The 13799-nt window shown below is 37.5% G+C and overlaps 4 protein-coding genes and 1 long non-coding RNA gene across 7 annotated transcripts; 4 read left to right on the forward strand and 1 right to left on the reverse strand.

The window, feature by feature from the left end:
• The first annotated feature begins 64 nt into the window (after positions 1-64).
• Positions 65-4153, forward strand: LOC108843004 (calcineurin B-like protein 1). Its single transcript, XM_057003043.1, has 8 exons — positions 65-552; positions 892-974; positions 2601-2660; positions 2821-2929; positions 3013-3065; positions 3377-3457; positions 3559-3671; positions 3780-4153. The coding sequence occupies exons 1-8, from the start codon at positions 474-476 to the stop codon at positions 3841-3843; spliced, it is 642 nt and encodes a 213-aa protein (XP_056859023.1). The 5' UTR covers positions 65-473; the 3' UTR covers positions 3844-4153.
• LOC130508004 (uncharacterized) lies at positions 4105-5527 on the reverse strand. Its single transcript, XR_008942660.1, has 2 exons — positions 4536-5527; positions 4105-4445 (listed from the first exon to the last, which is right to left on the reverse strand). It is a non-coding gene; the product is annotated as an uncharacterized LOC130508004 (long non-coding RNA).
• Positions 5528-6092: 565 nt separating this feature from the next.
• Positions 6093-9401, forward strand: LOC108823736 (NAD-capped RNA hydrolase DXO1). The gene is made up of 13 exons (XM_018597014.2): positions 6093-6680; positions 6791-7053; positions 7134-7199; positions 7345-7423; positions 7532-7611; positions 7717-7740; positions 7896-8020; positions 8156-8372; positions 8474-8527; positions 8631-8677; positions 8789-8873; positions 8979-9042; positions 9121-9401. The coding sequence occupies exons 1-13, from the start codon at positions 6287-6289 to the stop codon at positions 9255-9257; spliced, it is 1635 nt and encodes a 544-aa protein (XP_018452516.1). The 5' UTR covers positions 6093-6286; the 3' UTR covers positions 9258-9401.
• Positions 9402-9548: 147 nt separating this feature from the next.
• On the forward strand, positions 9549-11542 carry LOC108842937 (casein kinase II subunit beta-2). 2 transcript variants are annotated; one of them, XM_018615994.2, is made up of 5 exons: positions 9549-10017; positions 10284-10508; positions 10598-10707; positions 10800-10965; positions 11112-11542. In XM_018615994.2, the coding sequence occupies exons 1-5, from the start codon at positions 9795-9797 to the stop codon at positions 11240-11242; spliced, it is 855 nt and encodes a 284-aa protein (XP_018471496.1). In that variant the 5' UTR covers positions 9549-9794; the 3' UTR covers positions 11243-11542. The 2 variants fall into 2 exon arrangements, with proteins under 2 accessions (XP_018471496.1, XP_018471497.1); XM_018615995.2 differs by having other exon boundaries at positions 10290-10508.
• A 135-nt stretch (positions 11543-11677) lies between these two features.
• LOC108842939 (uncharacterized) lies at positions 11678-13491 on the forward strand. Of its 2 annotated transcripts, XM_057003044.1 has the most exons (5): positions 11678-12229; positions 12455-12650; positions 12723-12854; positions 12967-13134; positions 13331-13491. In XM_057003044.1, exons 1-4 carry the CDS (start codon positions 11919-11921, stop codon positions 13087-13089), a joined length of 762 nt encoding a protein of 253 aa, XP_056859024.1. In that variant the 5' UTR covers positions 11678-11918; the 3' UTR covers positions 13090-13134; positions 13331-13491. The 2 variants fall into 2 exon arrangements, with proteins under 2 accessions (XP_056859024.1, XP_018471499.1); XM_018615997.2 differs by lacking the exon at positions 13331-13491 and having other exon boundaries at positions 12967-13289.
• Positions 13492-13799: the final 308 nt, after the last annotated feature.

The following is a 13799-nucleotide window of genomic DNA, read 5'->3' on the forward strand; positions in this document are numbered from 1 at the left end:
TATTTTGCTGCTTCTCGCTCATCTCCCTCTCTGTATCTCTCCGGCTAGCCGTTGGTGGTGAGTGTTTTTTGCTTTTGATCATTTATTAAAAAAATTCCTTGTGATTTGATTCTTTGATGTTCTTTCATTCTACTTTCTGGTATACTTTTGAATGTCATTTATGTATTTTTCTATGTTATGGATTCAAACAACTTTGTGTTCTTTACCATATTGACTTGTAAGAAGATGCTAGAGATTCTAGACTGCTCTCTTTCGTTGTTGTTGTTGTTGTGAATCTAACACGGCTCTGCAAAGTTTATTTGTTGGTCTGCTCCTATGTCAAAATGGTCTCTGTTGTTCATATTTTATTCAAGTCCTGTGTTCTGTTTTCATGTAATATGTGTATATTCTAAAAAGAATGTTTGTGATTATGAGCAGTAACGGTAACAATCAAGCTTTAGCAGCCGTTGAATTATCGCGGTTTCCATCTGTAAATGGGCTGCTTCCACTCAAAGGTAGCTAGAGAATTCCGAGGACACGAAGACCCTGTAAAGCTTGCCTCCGAGACTGCCTGTAAGTCACTACTTGTGATTCCTTTGCATGGCCATTTGTTTTCCTGATATGAGATTCATCTGCTTCATTATATCTTCTCCTTCTTCTTTGCTCATTGATCTAGTTTAAATGTTCCACGGTTTCAACGTATGTTTTTGTTACCAATACCATCACCTAATTTTAAGTAGTCGACAGTTTCAGTATATTTTATATAATAAGAAATGTCAAGAATGGTTTCTGACTCTCTGTTCTATGTCGATTTTGTAAAAAAAAGTTCAAAGGTGTATCTTTTTTTTTGTTTGGTTCCTGGAACTTTTGGTTTGATCCCGCGGTGTGGCTTGTTTTGTTTCTCTTTTCCAGTTAGTGTGAGTGAGGTTGAAGCATTGTTTGAGCTGTTCAAGAGCATAAGCAGTTCCGTTGTTGATGATGGTTTGATAAACAAGGTACAAAAGATTCGAAATTATGTTACTTTTGACCCCACTCTAATAATCTTTTGGCTCTTTACGCTATTTATTATTTCACTTAGTTGACTTTTCAGTAGAGCAAAATGATTCTTCCATGCTACCTGTCTATAATCTATTCTATATTGCACCACTAACTCAATGTATCATAGATTCATAGCCCTGAATGTTTGACTTTACTTTCCTTATTTTACTAGTATTTGCCCGCGCGGTTGCGCGCATGATTAGTTTTTTTTAATATATATTACAAAATAAAATCAAAATATCTTTTATTAGAAAAACAATTAAATTTACATATATGATCAGAAGTTAAGAGTTACATAATAAATCAATTATAGTTAAGCATCACTTTTGAATTATATATTGACAAAACAAATAATAGAATTTAACAACAAAATTATACATAATTTACTGAATTATACATAATTTACCGAATTATGTAACTAAAAGACTAATCTAAATAGCTTTAAAGATCTGATTAGTTACACAATTACACATTATTTTCAACATTCTTATCTTCCTCTATTTAGTCTAATTATTATCTCTCATAAACAACTATTTGCCTTTTTTGTGAACACTATTTGCCTTTTAAATGGTTACTATTTTCATCTGGAAATCCAATAAAACAGAATTTATTTTTAAAAATTCACACGTATCCTACCACTGTATAACAGAAAAATGTATGATGCAAATTGATTAAACAAATTAACACGTAAAATGACAAAGTCAACATAACAAAGAAGAGCCATAATCAGCACAAATCCATAAAATATGGATATTAGATAATGTATACAGTAAATTGTAAGAACTTACAGTTATGAATAACTAATATCATGAACAATTGACCTTGATCTCGTCTTCACGTTTCTTAGTAGTGAAAAAAATGATCTAGCCTTTCTTTTGTCCTGTAATAAACATAACAAACCAAAACTTTTCACTAAGAAAAAAACTAAAAAAATCGAAAGTTTACCATGGTTAGTTAACTGAAAGAAAAATACCAAAACTCTCATGGCCGCTGTCTTCTTGTCTTCCTAAGAATAAGCCATTGAAAAAAAAAATTGTAAATACTCAATCTACTTTTTGTAAAAGGAAGGGAAAGTATTATTATCTACCTGAAAAAAATGCTATGATTTTCTATTATATTGCTCCATTTAAAAGCCCTTTCAAAAAGTGATGAAGTAGACGAAAACTATGAATAAAAGAGAGAGAAAATAAACAAAGAAATGAAGCAAATTAGTTGTTCTGGAATTATATAGGAGATAAAACAGTTATATAGATGACATGATTTCCTTTGAATGTGATGGTAGTGATCCGAGAGAATCTAGAGATTTTTTTTTTGCAGTTTAAATAGTAAGATTTTCTTTTGTTTATCAAAGTTTTTATTTTTACTTTTGTTTCTTACATTTGTCTAACTGCTCGATCTTTTCTATTTATTTCATTTAATAGATTTTGTTTTTGATTATCCATGTGTCAAAATTTAATTGGTAGAGTGACTTGTGCTTTAGTATATAGGGATTTGCTTGCTATAGGTTTTGAATTATGAGGCTCTCATGGCCCACGTTTCTTATGTGTTTTTTTTTTTAATTCTGTCCCCTCACGTGTATGCAGGAGGAGTTCCAACTTGCCTTGTTTAAGAGCAGGAAAAGGGAGAATATATTTGCCAACAGGGTAAATTTCTAAATTCTAGACTTTTACATACTTGGTCTTCTGTAAGAGTGATGTGAACGAAGAACCTTTCGACTAATCCGAACGATACTTATCCGTCCATTCAACTAAACGGTTATTCTTTTTCTCAAAAAAAAGACTAAACGGTTATACTTCTTTGCAGATATTTGATATGTTTGATGTTAAACGAAAAGGAGTAATTGATTTTGGAGACTTTGTAAGATCACTCAATGTGTTCCACCCCAATGCTTCTCTAGAAGACAAAATTGATTGTAAGTTGTGACATAAAAGACAATTTGTTCATATCTTTGTACGAAGAGCTTTGTTGATTCTGGTCAACGTTTTTATTTCTCAGTTACGTTTAGGCTCTATGACATGGACTGCACGGGTTTCATTGAACGTCAGGAGGTAATAATAATATTCATTCTGGATATTTTGGATCACTTACAATATTTTAAGTAATTCAATATTCCAATACTGACATGTAGCCTGCCTCTGTTCAATATATTGAGACCGGTATTCAAACCGTCTAAACGACTTGTAAAAGAAAGTTCATGACTAATCTCACAGTCCTATCTTGTAGTTTAGGTTTAAAACTTGCAAGCTTTGATGCCTAATCATGAAAGATCTTTGCTATGTTGACAACATGTTTTTGAATATGCATCCCTCACTTAAAATGTCCTTCCAGAAAATCATTTTTACGTGTGATACTTTTGCAGGTTAAGCAAATGTTGATCGCCCTTCTCTGTGAATCTGAAATGAAGTTGGCTGATGAAACCATAGAGATAATATTAGATAAGGTTTGTAGTCTGTTTAGTTATAATTTTGTCTTTCTTGAAGTTAATACACATCTGAACCAAGTTATAACATGGTATGTTTCTTTGTGTTCATAAATGAACAGACATTTGAGGATGCAGACGTGAATCAGGATGGAAAGATTGATAAATTAGAGTGGAGGGATTTCGTGAACAAAAATCCATCACTGCTTAAGATCATGACACTCCCATATCTCAGGTATTTGTTTACATATTATGGGAGGGAAGCAAAACTCACAAAAATAACTGATAAATGAGAAATAAAATGAGAGATAAGTTTTCTTAACGTACATGTGAATCCATGCAGGGATATTACAACAACGTTTCCGAGCTTTGTCTTCAATTCTGAGGTCGATGAGATTGCCGCATGAAGAAACTGGTTCCACAAAGTTTGAAGAAAGAAGAAAGAACAAGACCAGTTCTGAGTTGATCAGCATCTGTTTGCAAATACTGTAGAGCTAGAGCATATCTTTTTTTTTTTTTAATTGTTTAATTTTCTGGGTCCTATTTAATTCTCGGAACAGTTTTGAAATCTTGAGTCTTTTAGCTTAAAAAGTGTATCATCAATCCAATCCTATACGTCATACATACATATACTTAGGAGTTCGTAGTTTTGTACATATCACACCATATACTTCTGTAAAGATTTGAAGATTTTACGCATGCAAATTACAAAACTAATGTTTTCTTCCGACAAACACATTTCATTCTTGAGTAACAACCAAGATCAACAACATTAGAATCCCAAACAGACAGGATCATGCACAATCATAATCGAAAGGTAACAAGACCCACCAATAGCTTCCTTAACCATATATGATTGGAACAGATCATTAGTGATAACAACAATCAAAAAACTCGCCTAGGAATCCCAAAGTCAGCTACTGTCGCTTCCCTTTACATAGATGGAGTTTGGCTCCTACCACCGGCAAGAACTGAGCAACAACTAGCTTTGCAGATACATCTAACCACCCTGGAGTTTTTGGATAATAAGGATCACTATGAATGGGAGATTGATGGCAGATTAAGGCCGAAGTATGGTACTGGAGAGATTTACACTTACATGAAGGGACCCAAGGCTCATGTTCCGTGGGCTAAGACTGTTTGGATTTCATATGGAATCCCTCGCCATAGCTTTCACTCCTGGCTCGTCCATCTAGATCGGTGTCCTACAAGAGACCGACTAATCAGATGGGGGCTTGATGTCCAGCCTCACTGTTTGTTATGTGGCACGGGTCTGGAGAGCAGGAACCACCTTTACTTTCAGTGTAGCTATAGTTCCTCTATCTGGCAGAAGATTGCGGATCGATGTCAACTCCAAGCACTTGATTCCTGGACTGGTACTGTTCTTCAGCTACAAGGTCTCACACAGAACAAAGCTTTAAGGCGCCTCACTTTGATCGCAGCACAGGCCACTATCTACTGGATTTGGTCAGAAAGAAACTCTAGACTCCATCGACAAACCTTCAAGCCGGTGGATACTATTGTAAGATCGATCGATCGCCAAGTTCGAAACAGGCTTCAGAGCTTGAGACATGCAAACCCAAGCGCGGCTTCGGCGATGCTACAGCTTTGGTTTCTCCGGTCCTGACCTCTCTTCCCGTGACTCTCTGCTCTTTTGACTTTCTCTCTTCCACTACCTTCCATCGATTATCTATCTCATCACTTGGGCCTCAGTTTCATCACTGGGCTTAGTTCCTAAAATATGTGTTTCCTTAAGTTGATTACTGGGTAGAGCCCAAAACAAACTAAAAGCCTATGGCTTTGTATGGTTTTATTTTTCTTTTCGTTTTTAATATGAAAGCCGATTTACCAAAAAAAAACAATAAAAAAACTGCAACATAACTTAGTCTTTTCTAACTTCCACCACCCCAAATTGTAAAGGAAAGACAAGACATTTAGAGATATTCAATTGAAGCAAGATGTCTACTCACGTGGCGGAGATTCAGGGCCGGCTCAACAGTTTCCCGGATCCTAGTGTCAAAAAAAAATTGGACCCTTAAACTAATATTAATTCCAAATTTTTGATAAATTTTATTTTAGAAAAAAATATTATGAGCATATTTTCAGAAAATTGTGATGAATCCAAATATTTATATATAGAAAAAAATATTTAAGCTCTTTATAGATAATTTTAACATAAAATTACATATGTTTTTTTTAAATTCGAACCCCTTGACTATTAAAAAGTAGAGGGAACATCAGACTGGACCCGAGACGATCGCACTGTTTGTCCCCCACCTAAGCCGGTCCTGGGGAGATTGTCCATAATTTCTTGATGGTACTCAATTACTCATGGTTGCCTCGTCATATATTAAAACAAAGAATATGACCAGAAGTGCAAACTATATGATTATATTCGTTAATCATTTGGAGTCCTCTCATCAATATATGTAGCTCCTTGACTATCCTTTCTATATCATTCTGACAACTAAGAAGTTTTCCCCAATGTCATTAAGCTTGCTAGGCTGTGTATTTGTGCAAACTGTTGAGCGGCGGTAAGAAGCGTATAAAAGGAATATAGTCGATAATGGGCCTTTGATAAATGGATCAGACTCAGTGATTCGTTGCAATATTTAGAGAGAAAGCCCAAAGCTCAAGAGAGTCAGCAAAAAAACGAGTTAACTCGTGAAACTCTCGCTCTGTCTGTCGTACTAGTTTCTAATTCAATTCTCTCGATTCTGACTTCTGAGCCGAGCCCTCTTCTCGATCGGGAAGCTCTCCACAACGGAAAGTAGTGATTCAGAGAGAAACCTAACAGTACACCCCCCCCCAAAAACCAAAAAAAAACCAAAAACCTTCGAGTGTGAGTAAATGGATTTACCACCGATGAAAAACCCAATGGACGACTTGTTCGGAGAAGATTCCGACAACGACTCTCGATCTTCGCGTTCGAAATCATCCTCTTCGGGTAACGCTTCTTCCTCCTCCTCCTCCTCTTCGTCTGGTTCAGCTTCCTCCTCGCGAGCTTCTTCCTCTAAAGGCGGTGATGGAGATGGTGGTGATTCCAGCAGTTCAAGCGATAGCGGAAGCAGCGGCGGGAAAGAGGAGCGTGGAGATGACATAGTCGATAGCACTTATAATGGAGATAGTGGGGGTTACGCCTATGACAATGAAGAAGAAGAGGATGATGACGAGAGAGATCTTTTTGGGTCTGATAATGAAGAGTACACAAAGACACCTGCTTTAAGCACTTACTCAATCCCTGGTACTTTCTTTTTCTGTCTTCAATGTTAAAAAAAAGTGGAAACTTTTTCTTGTCTACTTACTGAATTAAATTGTGTTTTTGAGTTTTGAGTTTGTGACTGATATTGACAGTTTTGCCTGCGGGATGGAGCAATGACAACCATGGTGGGAGAGGTGGGATGGGACGTGGTGGGCGTTGGGCTAATGGGAGAGGAGGAGGAGGAGGAGGAGGAGCTGGCCTTCTTCCTCGCCCCGGGCCTTTCCCTGGAGGAGGACGTGGTGGTGGCCGCGGTGGGAGATACCAGAATTATCAGCGTGATGAGCGTTTTGTCTCTGAGCTTAAACTTTCCAAGAGCAAAGAGACTTTGTCTAGGAAATCCACCGTCTTTCAGGAGGTAAGATTCACTGTTTTAGAGGCGGAATCGTTTTGCTGTTATAGGTTAATACGTTTCGATGTGTTTGATGATATTGACAGCCATGTGAGCTTACCAGCTACAGTCGTGTCGAAAGTGGAGAAGTGTTCTTTGATGAGCGAGGTTTGGTGAGACCTTTTTTGGCTTTGTTTTTCCTTTCCCTTTTAACTCTCTAGTTTGTGGGAGTATATATATATATATATATATATATGCATGTAAACCTATATATATCATCCGCAGCTTATTAATACCCACTTTGGTATTGTTTTCCAGAGGCTTTTCAAGCGTCATGTTTCCGAAGACATTGGAGCGGATTTAAATCAAGGTTATGATACTTTTGTTGAGAAAAGAGGTAATGGTTTAGGTGTTAGTACATTATATTTTGTTAGAGCTATCAGGTCATGTGCAAGATGTCGAAGTTTGAGGTATTAAAGCTGATTGTCTTCTCTTTTGAGAGCAGATCTGGCCTCTGAGGGCTTTGGTGACCTTCTTGCCAGCATTAGAGCAAAAAACATTTCGTTGGAGAACATTCATTTTGTGGTATGAAAGTGCTTGTGTATCAAAGTCCATTTAACTCTCAGTTTCATTACTTTGAACACATGATCCATAATGCTATCTTCTTTTTGTTTGCTTTGTTTTCGACAGACATTCCGTAATAATCTAAACAAGGTAAGGAAGATCCCCAACATTTATTTTGCTTTCTTTAGAAGCCAGTTAACTCCATTTGTTCTTCGTTTTGGTTTTTACTAAATAAGAAATGACGATTGATAGATATGTGTGTTGTGTGCTAAATTACTCACTGTGCTTTGTTACATCTATTTCAGATACTTGGTGCTGCTTACAACCGGCATGAACCGTGGGAAATGGGTGTGCATAAGAGGAACGGGACCATTTATCTTGATGTTCATAAACTGCCTGAAAGGCCACAGAGTGACTTAGATCGCCGCAGGTAAATCTTCATTTTATTAGTGGCTGTTTACGCATGAGGCAAGGTTAAATAGGAAACTACTGTGTTCTGGAAATTGGGAGAGAAGAGTGTGTATGACACTACATTTTTGCTACTAATGTAAACGCTGTTGTTCAGATGTTACTGGGGGTATTGTTTCGAAAGCCTTGCGACGGAAGATCCAGGAAGAGCTTATGGGGAAGATATACATCACGTGGATGCAAATGTTGAGTTCGTTTCTGCTGTCAAGACTAAACTCGGAGCTCACCGTGTCCTGATGGGTGCTGAAATGGATTGTTGCGACGAAACTGATGAAGGAAGAAGGATTTATATAGAGTTGAAAACCTCTCGCGAGGTATTATTTGTTTTCATGTTATAGTTTTCCTTTAAAGCGTCCATTGTTATCTCAGCGCTTCTGTTTTCATCGCCTGAATCTTCCTACTGTTTTCTCTTCAGTTGGATGATCGTACAGTAGAGAGATTTGAGAGAGAGAAACTACTTAAGTTCTGGGTACGTATGGTGTCTCACGAGTTGCACATATCTTCTTTGTTTTTCTTTTCTTGTGGATGCTTTAGAAATAACTACGTGAAAACTTATTTTTACTTCTGTGCAGATACAATCATTTGTAGCAGGAGTGCCATATATTCTCGTTGGATATAGGTAAACACAGTCAGATGGTTTTGTGTGATTTACTCAGAAAATCAACCTAAGTTCCACTTTTTCGATTTTCGTACTTGTTGTAGACTTTTTCGATTTTCGTACTTGTTGTAGAGATGATGGAGGGAGACTAGTACGCACAGAAAGACTAAGAACAAAAGATATCGCACATAGAGCCAGACTGAAAAACTATTGGCAGGTCTGTGTTGTATCACTAAACTCTCAGTATATACACAAACAAAATCTCTAAAATCTAAGTCTTGTTAAAACTAAACACAAATTGAGTTTCTGGGGAAAACTATAGGGAGGAGTGTGCTTGGCATTTGCTGATGAGGTTCTTTGCTGGCTATACGGCACTGTTAAAGAGAGTGAGTCCTTTTTCATTTCTGTCTCCACATTGAAACAATGGAAGACCAATACCTTTTTTTTTGTTTTTCTTTTTTCAGACGAAGATTACACACTACAGTTCGTGCACCCATTCATGAGGCTAGAGCTTCTTCAAGCTCAGTCATGTCCTGAGGCCATCACTAATCATGTTCACCTTCTTCAACATCCTTCATCACCCCCACTCCCACCTCAGTAACTCTTTTAATGTAATCTTTTTAGTACTTTAGTATATTCCAAAATCAAATTTTCTTTTATACAAAGTTTTAGATTTTGGATTATTTCATGTAACTTATATATTACCCATCACATACAATGAAAAAAAAAATCAGAATTTTTCATTTTTGGATTAAATCTGTTCTTCCACCAATGAGAAATGAATCTAACCTGGGCCGAGCGAGCCTGTTTAACTCGATCCAAACCTTGCCACGTGTACCGAAAACTTTCCCGTTTTACCCTTCCCTCTTCTTTTATTCTTTTCTTATCTAAAAAAAAATTCTCCGAACAAGAACAAAAAAAGGAAAGATCTGCGTATGTATGTATATACCATACCACCAGGCAGGAGACTAATTGTCAGATTGATAAACGAGAGACGAGAAGCTCCCGCTAGCTTCGCAACCCTAGCGATTCGTAACCGTTACCCCTCTCCTCGTACGCCTCTTTTTTCTCGTTTTTATTTTTTTCTCGATTCGCCGGCGTGGATCTCCAGGTCACTGTGTGGAGAGATTACTAGATCATGTACAAGGAGAGGGGAACGCGTGGATCGAAGTCGGAGGTGATGGATCGGAAACGGGTAAACGAGGCTCACGATAATAACCGAGCGTCGTATTCGATGTCTCACACCGTCAGTGGAAAGGGGAAGGCAGCTTCGAACTCCGTCACGATAGGGAAGCAATTGAATCATCATGACCACCACAGAAACAGCCGCGATCCTCGTTCCAAAGCCACCATTTCCGACGGTAATCATTCTATATTTTTTTTTTCGTCCCTCTATTGCTCTTATTGTAGTATATCATCGTGATCGCAGATTATTCGATTACAGTTCGTAACCTAGGGTTTGCTTCTCGTCTTGGTTATAGCTCAAACAACGGTTAATTTTCAAAGCTAGAAAATACTGATCCTTTGACGCAGCTTTTGTTTCTGATTCCATCAAATGTTTTTTTATTTGTTTGGGGAAAATGTTTATTTTAGGAATGGAAAAATTATTTGGTTGTGGTTATATTAGCTGTAGATGTATCAGACACAGACAGCGAAGAATCTGAGGTCAGTGGTTCCGAAGGGGAGGACACCTCGTGGATATCTTGGTTCTGCAACTTGCGTGGGAACGAGTTCTTTTGTGAAGTTGATGATGATTACATCCAGGATGACTTCAACTTGTGTGGCCTCAACCATCAAGTTCCCTACTACGACTATGCCCTTGATTTGATTTTGGATGTTGATTTTTCTCAGGGTTAGTCACTCTTTACCCCATATGATTATGTGTTTTCATGGCATTGAAGTGAACGCATTTTTGTTTCTTTGTTTGATTTGGATTAACAGGTGAGAGGTTTACAGACGAACAGAATGAATTGGTGGAGTCAGCTGCAGAGATGCTATATGGAATGATTCATGCTCGTTACATTTTGACCAGCAAAGGCCTGGCTTCTATGGTAATAATTTAACTCTTTTTTTTTTTTGTAAATAAATCCTAGTAGAGCATAGTCTAATGATTTTTAGTTCATTACGAATGATTTTTTTGCAGTTAGACAAATACAAAAACTATGACTTTGGAAGATGCCCAAGAGTTTATTGTTGTGGACAGCCTTGTTTACCGGTTGGTCAATCGGATATCCCTCGATCAAGCACCGTAAAGATATATTGCCCCAAATGTGAAGACGTGTATTACCCACGATCAAAATACCAAGGAAGTATCCTTTTTCATTTTCTACTCACACACACCTCACTTACATATAGATAATATGAAATGCTCTATAGTCTGGTTTTTGCTTCGTCTCACATTCCATAAATTCCTGTAATTATTGCTGTGTTTGTTGTGCTTTAACACGAAAAACAGACATAGATGGAGCATACTTTGGGACAACGTTTCCTCATCTGTTTCTGATGACGTATGGACATCTGAAGCCACAAAAGGCAGCGCAAAGCTACGTTCCAAGAGTGTTTGGGTTTAAGTTACACAAGCCGTGAAGGAAAGAAAGAAAGAAAGAAGCAGGTACAAGAGCATATCATGCGTTTTGAGAGAAAGCAAAGGGACTTGTGGAGACAAAACAAAGAAGTAAAGAAAGCATATTTGTATCACGGGGATGGAACTAGTTTCTCTTTTTTTTTTTGTGTGTGTGTGACTACATTAGCAAATCATGAATTGGTGAAGTAAAATCCCATATTAGCATTGTAATGCTTACCTTGATGTTTTTGTTTCTCCCGCATTCAAATTTGTTAACGCAATTTACTCAAATTGCTTCTAGTAATGTCAGATTTATACGCTAATAGTCTCAGGATTTTTTTTTTGATGTAAGCTAAAAGCCCATTGAGCCCAGACTGAAACCCAATGATCAACGGGCCAATGTTATGATTGAGCTGTCGCTTTCTCTGACCAGTGATGGAAAAAAGGTTTGTCAATATTTTTGTAAAGGTGGGTGTTGCTGCGAGCATATACCGCTGTAGATTACGTCTCTCTCTCTATTGCTTGGTGAAGAAGAGGGTCTTTTGATTGGTTTTTTCTTTCTCTACGGTAGCTAATCGAATCAAAAAGATTTTTGGCCTTCGTCGTCTCTGTTTGCAACCCTAAACTCTCTCTCTCTCCGACACGTTTGTTTTGGATCTCTTCCCAAAACTGTTCTTTTTTTTTTCTGTTTTGGTAATAATGCGACCGTTTATGTCTGGCTCGAGAGCTTTGTTCAGCTTAATTTCACGTCGAAACGCAATCAGGAGCCCGATCAATCGCTCCGGGATCGTTCAGAGCAGTTCAATATGGAATCGATTTCGCCGATTTGGTTCTCTTCCGGGGGTGGAGAGATGCTCGTCTTACGGTTTGATGTCAAATGATGATGATGGTGGAAGAGTCTCTTTCGGTACTGGGAGCTTAATTCAGAGACGGCATTTTCTGGGTTGCGGAGATGGGGAAGAAGGTGGTGGTGAATTGTCAAAGATCTACGAAGAGCGCCGTGTCTTGGGGTAATTTTATTACATCTAAAAACATTGTTTTGAACCGATAAATCAATAATCGATGATTGTTGTGGAAGAGGAGGATTCAATTGAGTCAAATTGGTTTGATTGTAGACACAAGTTGTGTCTTCCTTTTTGTCAATTTTAAGATGAGTTTGCTTTTTGTCGGACATGGATGGTTGTAATTATTGAATGTGAGTTATTCTTGATTGTTATTGTTTCTTCTTATGGCAGGTATTCTCAGGAGCAATTGTTTAATGTAGTTCTAGCTGTAGACTTGTACCACGGCTTTGTTCCTTGGTGTCAACGCTCCGAGGTTCTTAAAGAATATCCTGATGGCTCTTTCGACGCTGAACTCGAGATTGGTTTCAAGTTTCTTGTCGAGAGTTACATCTCCCATGTTGAGTTCGAAAGACCCAAATGGATTAAGGTAATCGACTCTTTTTTGTTTCAGCTTTCTCTTTGTTTGATTTGGGTGACTGATGACGGCATGCTTTTTCAGACAACAGCGAGAGACACCGGCCTGTTTGACCATTTGATCAACCTCTGGCAGTTCAAGCCAGGTCCCATTCCAGGAACCTGCGAGCTTTCTATTCTTGTCGATTTCAAATTCAACTCACCTCTCTATCGCCAGGTACATAAAAACAAAACAAAACTATTACACAAAACCTTTTCAGTTCTTGTAGGTGCCAAATGCTAGTAAAACTTTGAAAGTGTATCTCTTTTTTCTTTTTGTTTCATTGAAGGTGGCTTCGATGTTCTTAAAAGAGGTAGCAACAAGGCTCATTGGGGCGTTTAGTGACCGATGCCGACTTGTGTATGGTCCTGGAGTTCCTGTCGATGCAAACTCATATGAACAAAAAGCTTGATACATATAATCCTATAATCTATTAAATGAAACTAACAATTATCAGGTTAGTTTGCATGTTGTTTGCTAGAGAGAGAGCGATTACCCCATAGCTTTTTGTTGCAATTTTTTTTCATATATGAATTGCTTTTGCATTATCAACACATTAGATGTTTGTTTAAATGTAAAAGCTGAATTTAATTACATCCTTTTCTCCTTTTCTTTTGGGAGTCTTATTCACAAAATGTCTTTTTTTAGTGTAGATTATGAATCAGTGATGATCACAACGCACATGCTGACGTATGTGGTAGCATAACTTGTAGGAATAAGCTTTCAAAAGCTTTAAAAATGAAGTAGGGAGGAATTCGATTAGATAGAAATTGAACATTGTAAAGGGGAAATCAGAGATGTTAAGGTGTCAGTCAGAATCTAGTCATAACCATTGAACTCAAATGAAGAAATGGTCTTCTTCAGTCCGGTGTGTTAGTCCTGTAAGTGATGCTTCTTCCTAAAAACCGATGTTCCATTTGATTGTATGTGGTTAAAATAAATTCTGTTAAACGACAAAATTTGAGCTTACATATCTTTGGAAGAGATGGATACTTCAATGCATAAGTTTTTTGTGCCCCACGTGTATCATATTCTTATCTTCCAAGTCTGGTGCAAATGAAGAAACCAGGAGAAGGGATGAAAGGGACCTTGCTTAACTACCATACTTCTGTTGATATGTTA

Source organism: Raphanus sativus, chromosome 2 (assembly GCF_000801105.2).
Source record: "Raphanus sativus cultivar WK10039 chromosome 2, ASM80110v3, whole genome shotgun sequence".
NCBI lineage: Eukaryota > Viridiplantae > Streptophyta > Magnoliopsida > Brassicales > Brassicaceae > Raphanus > Raphanus sativus.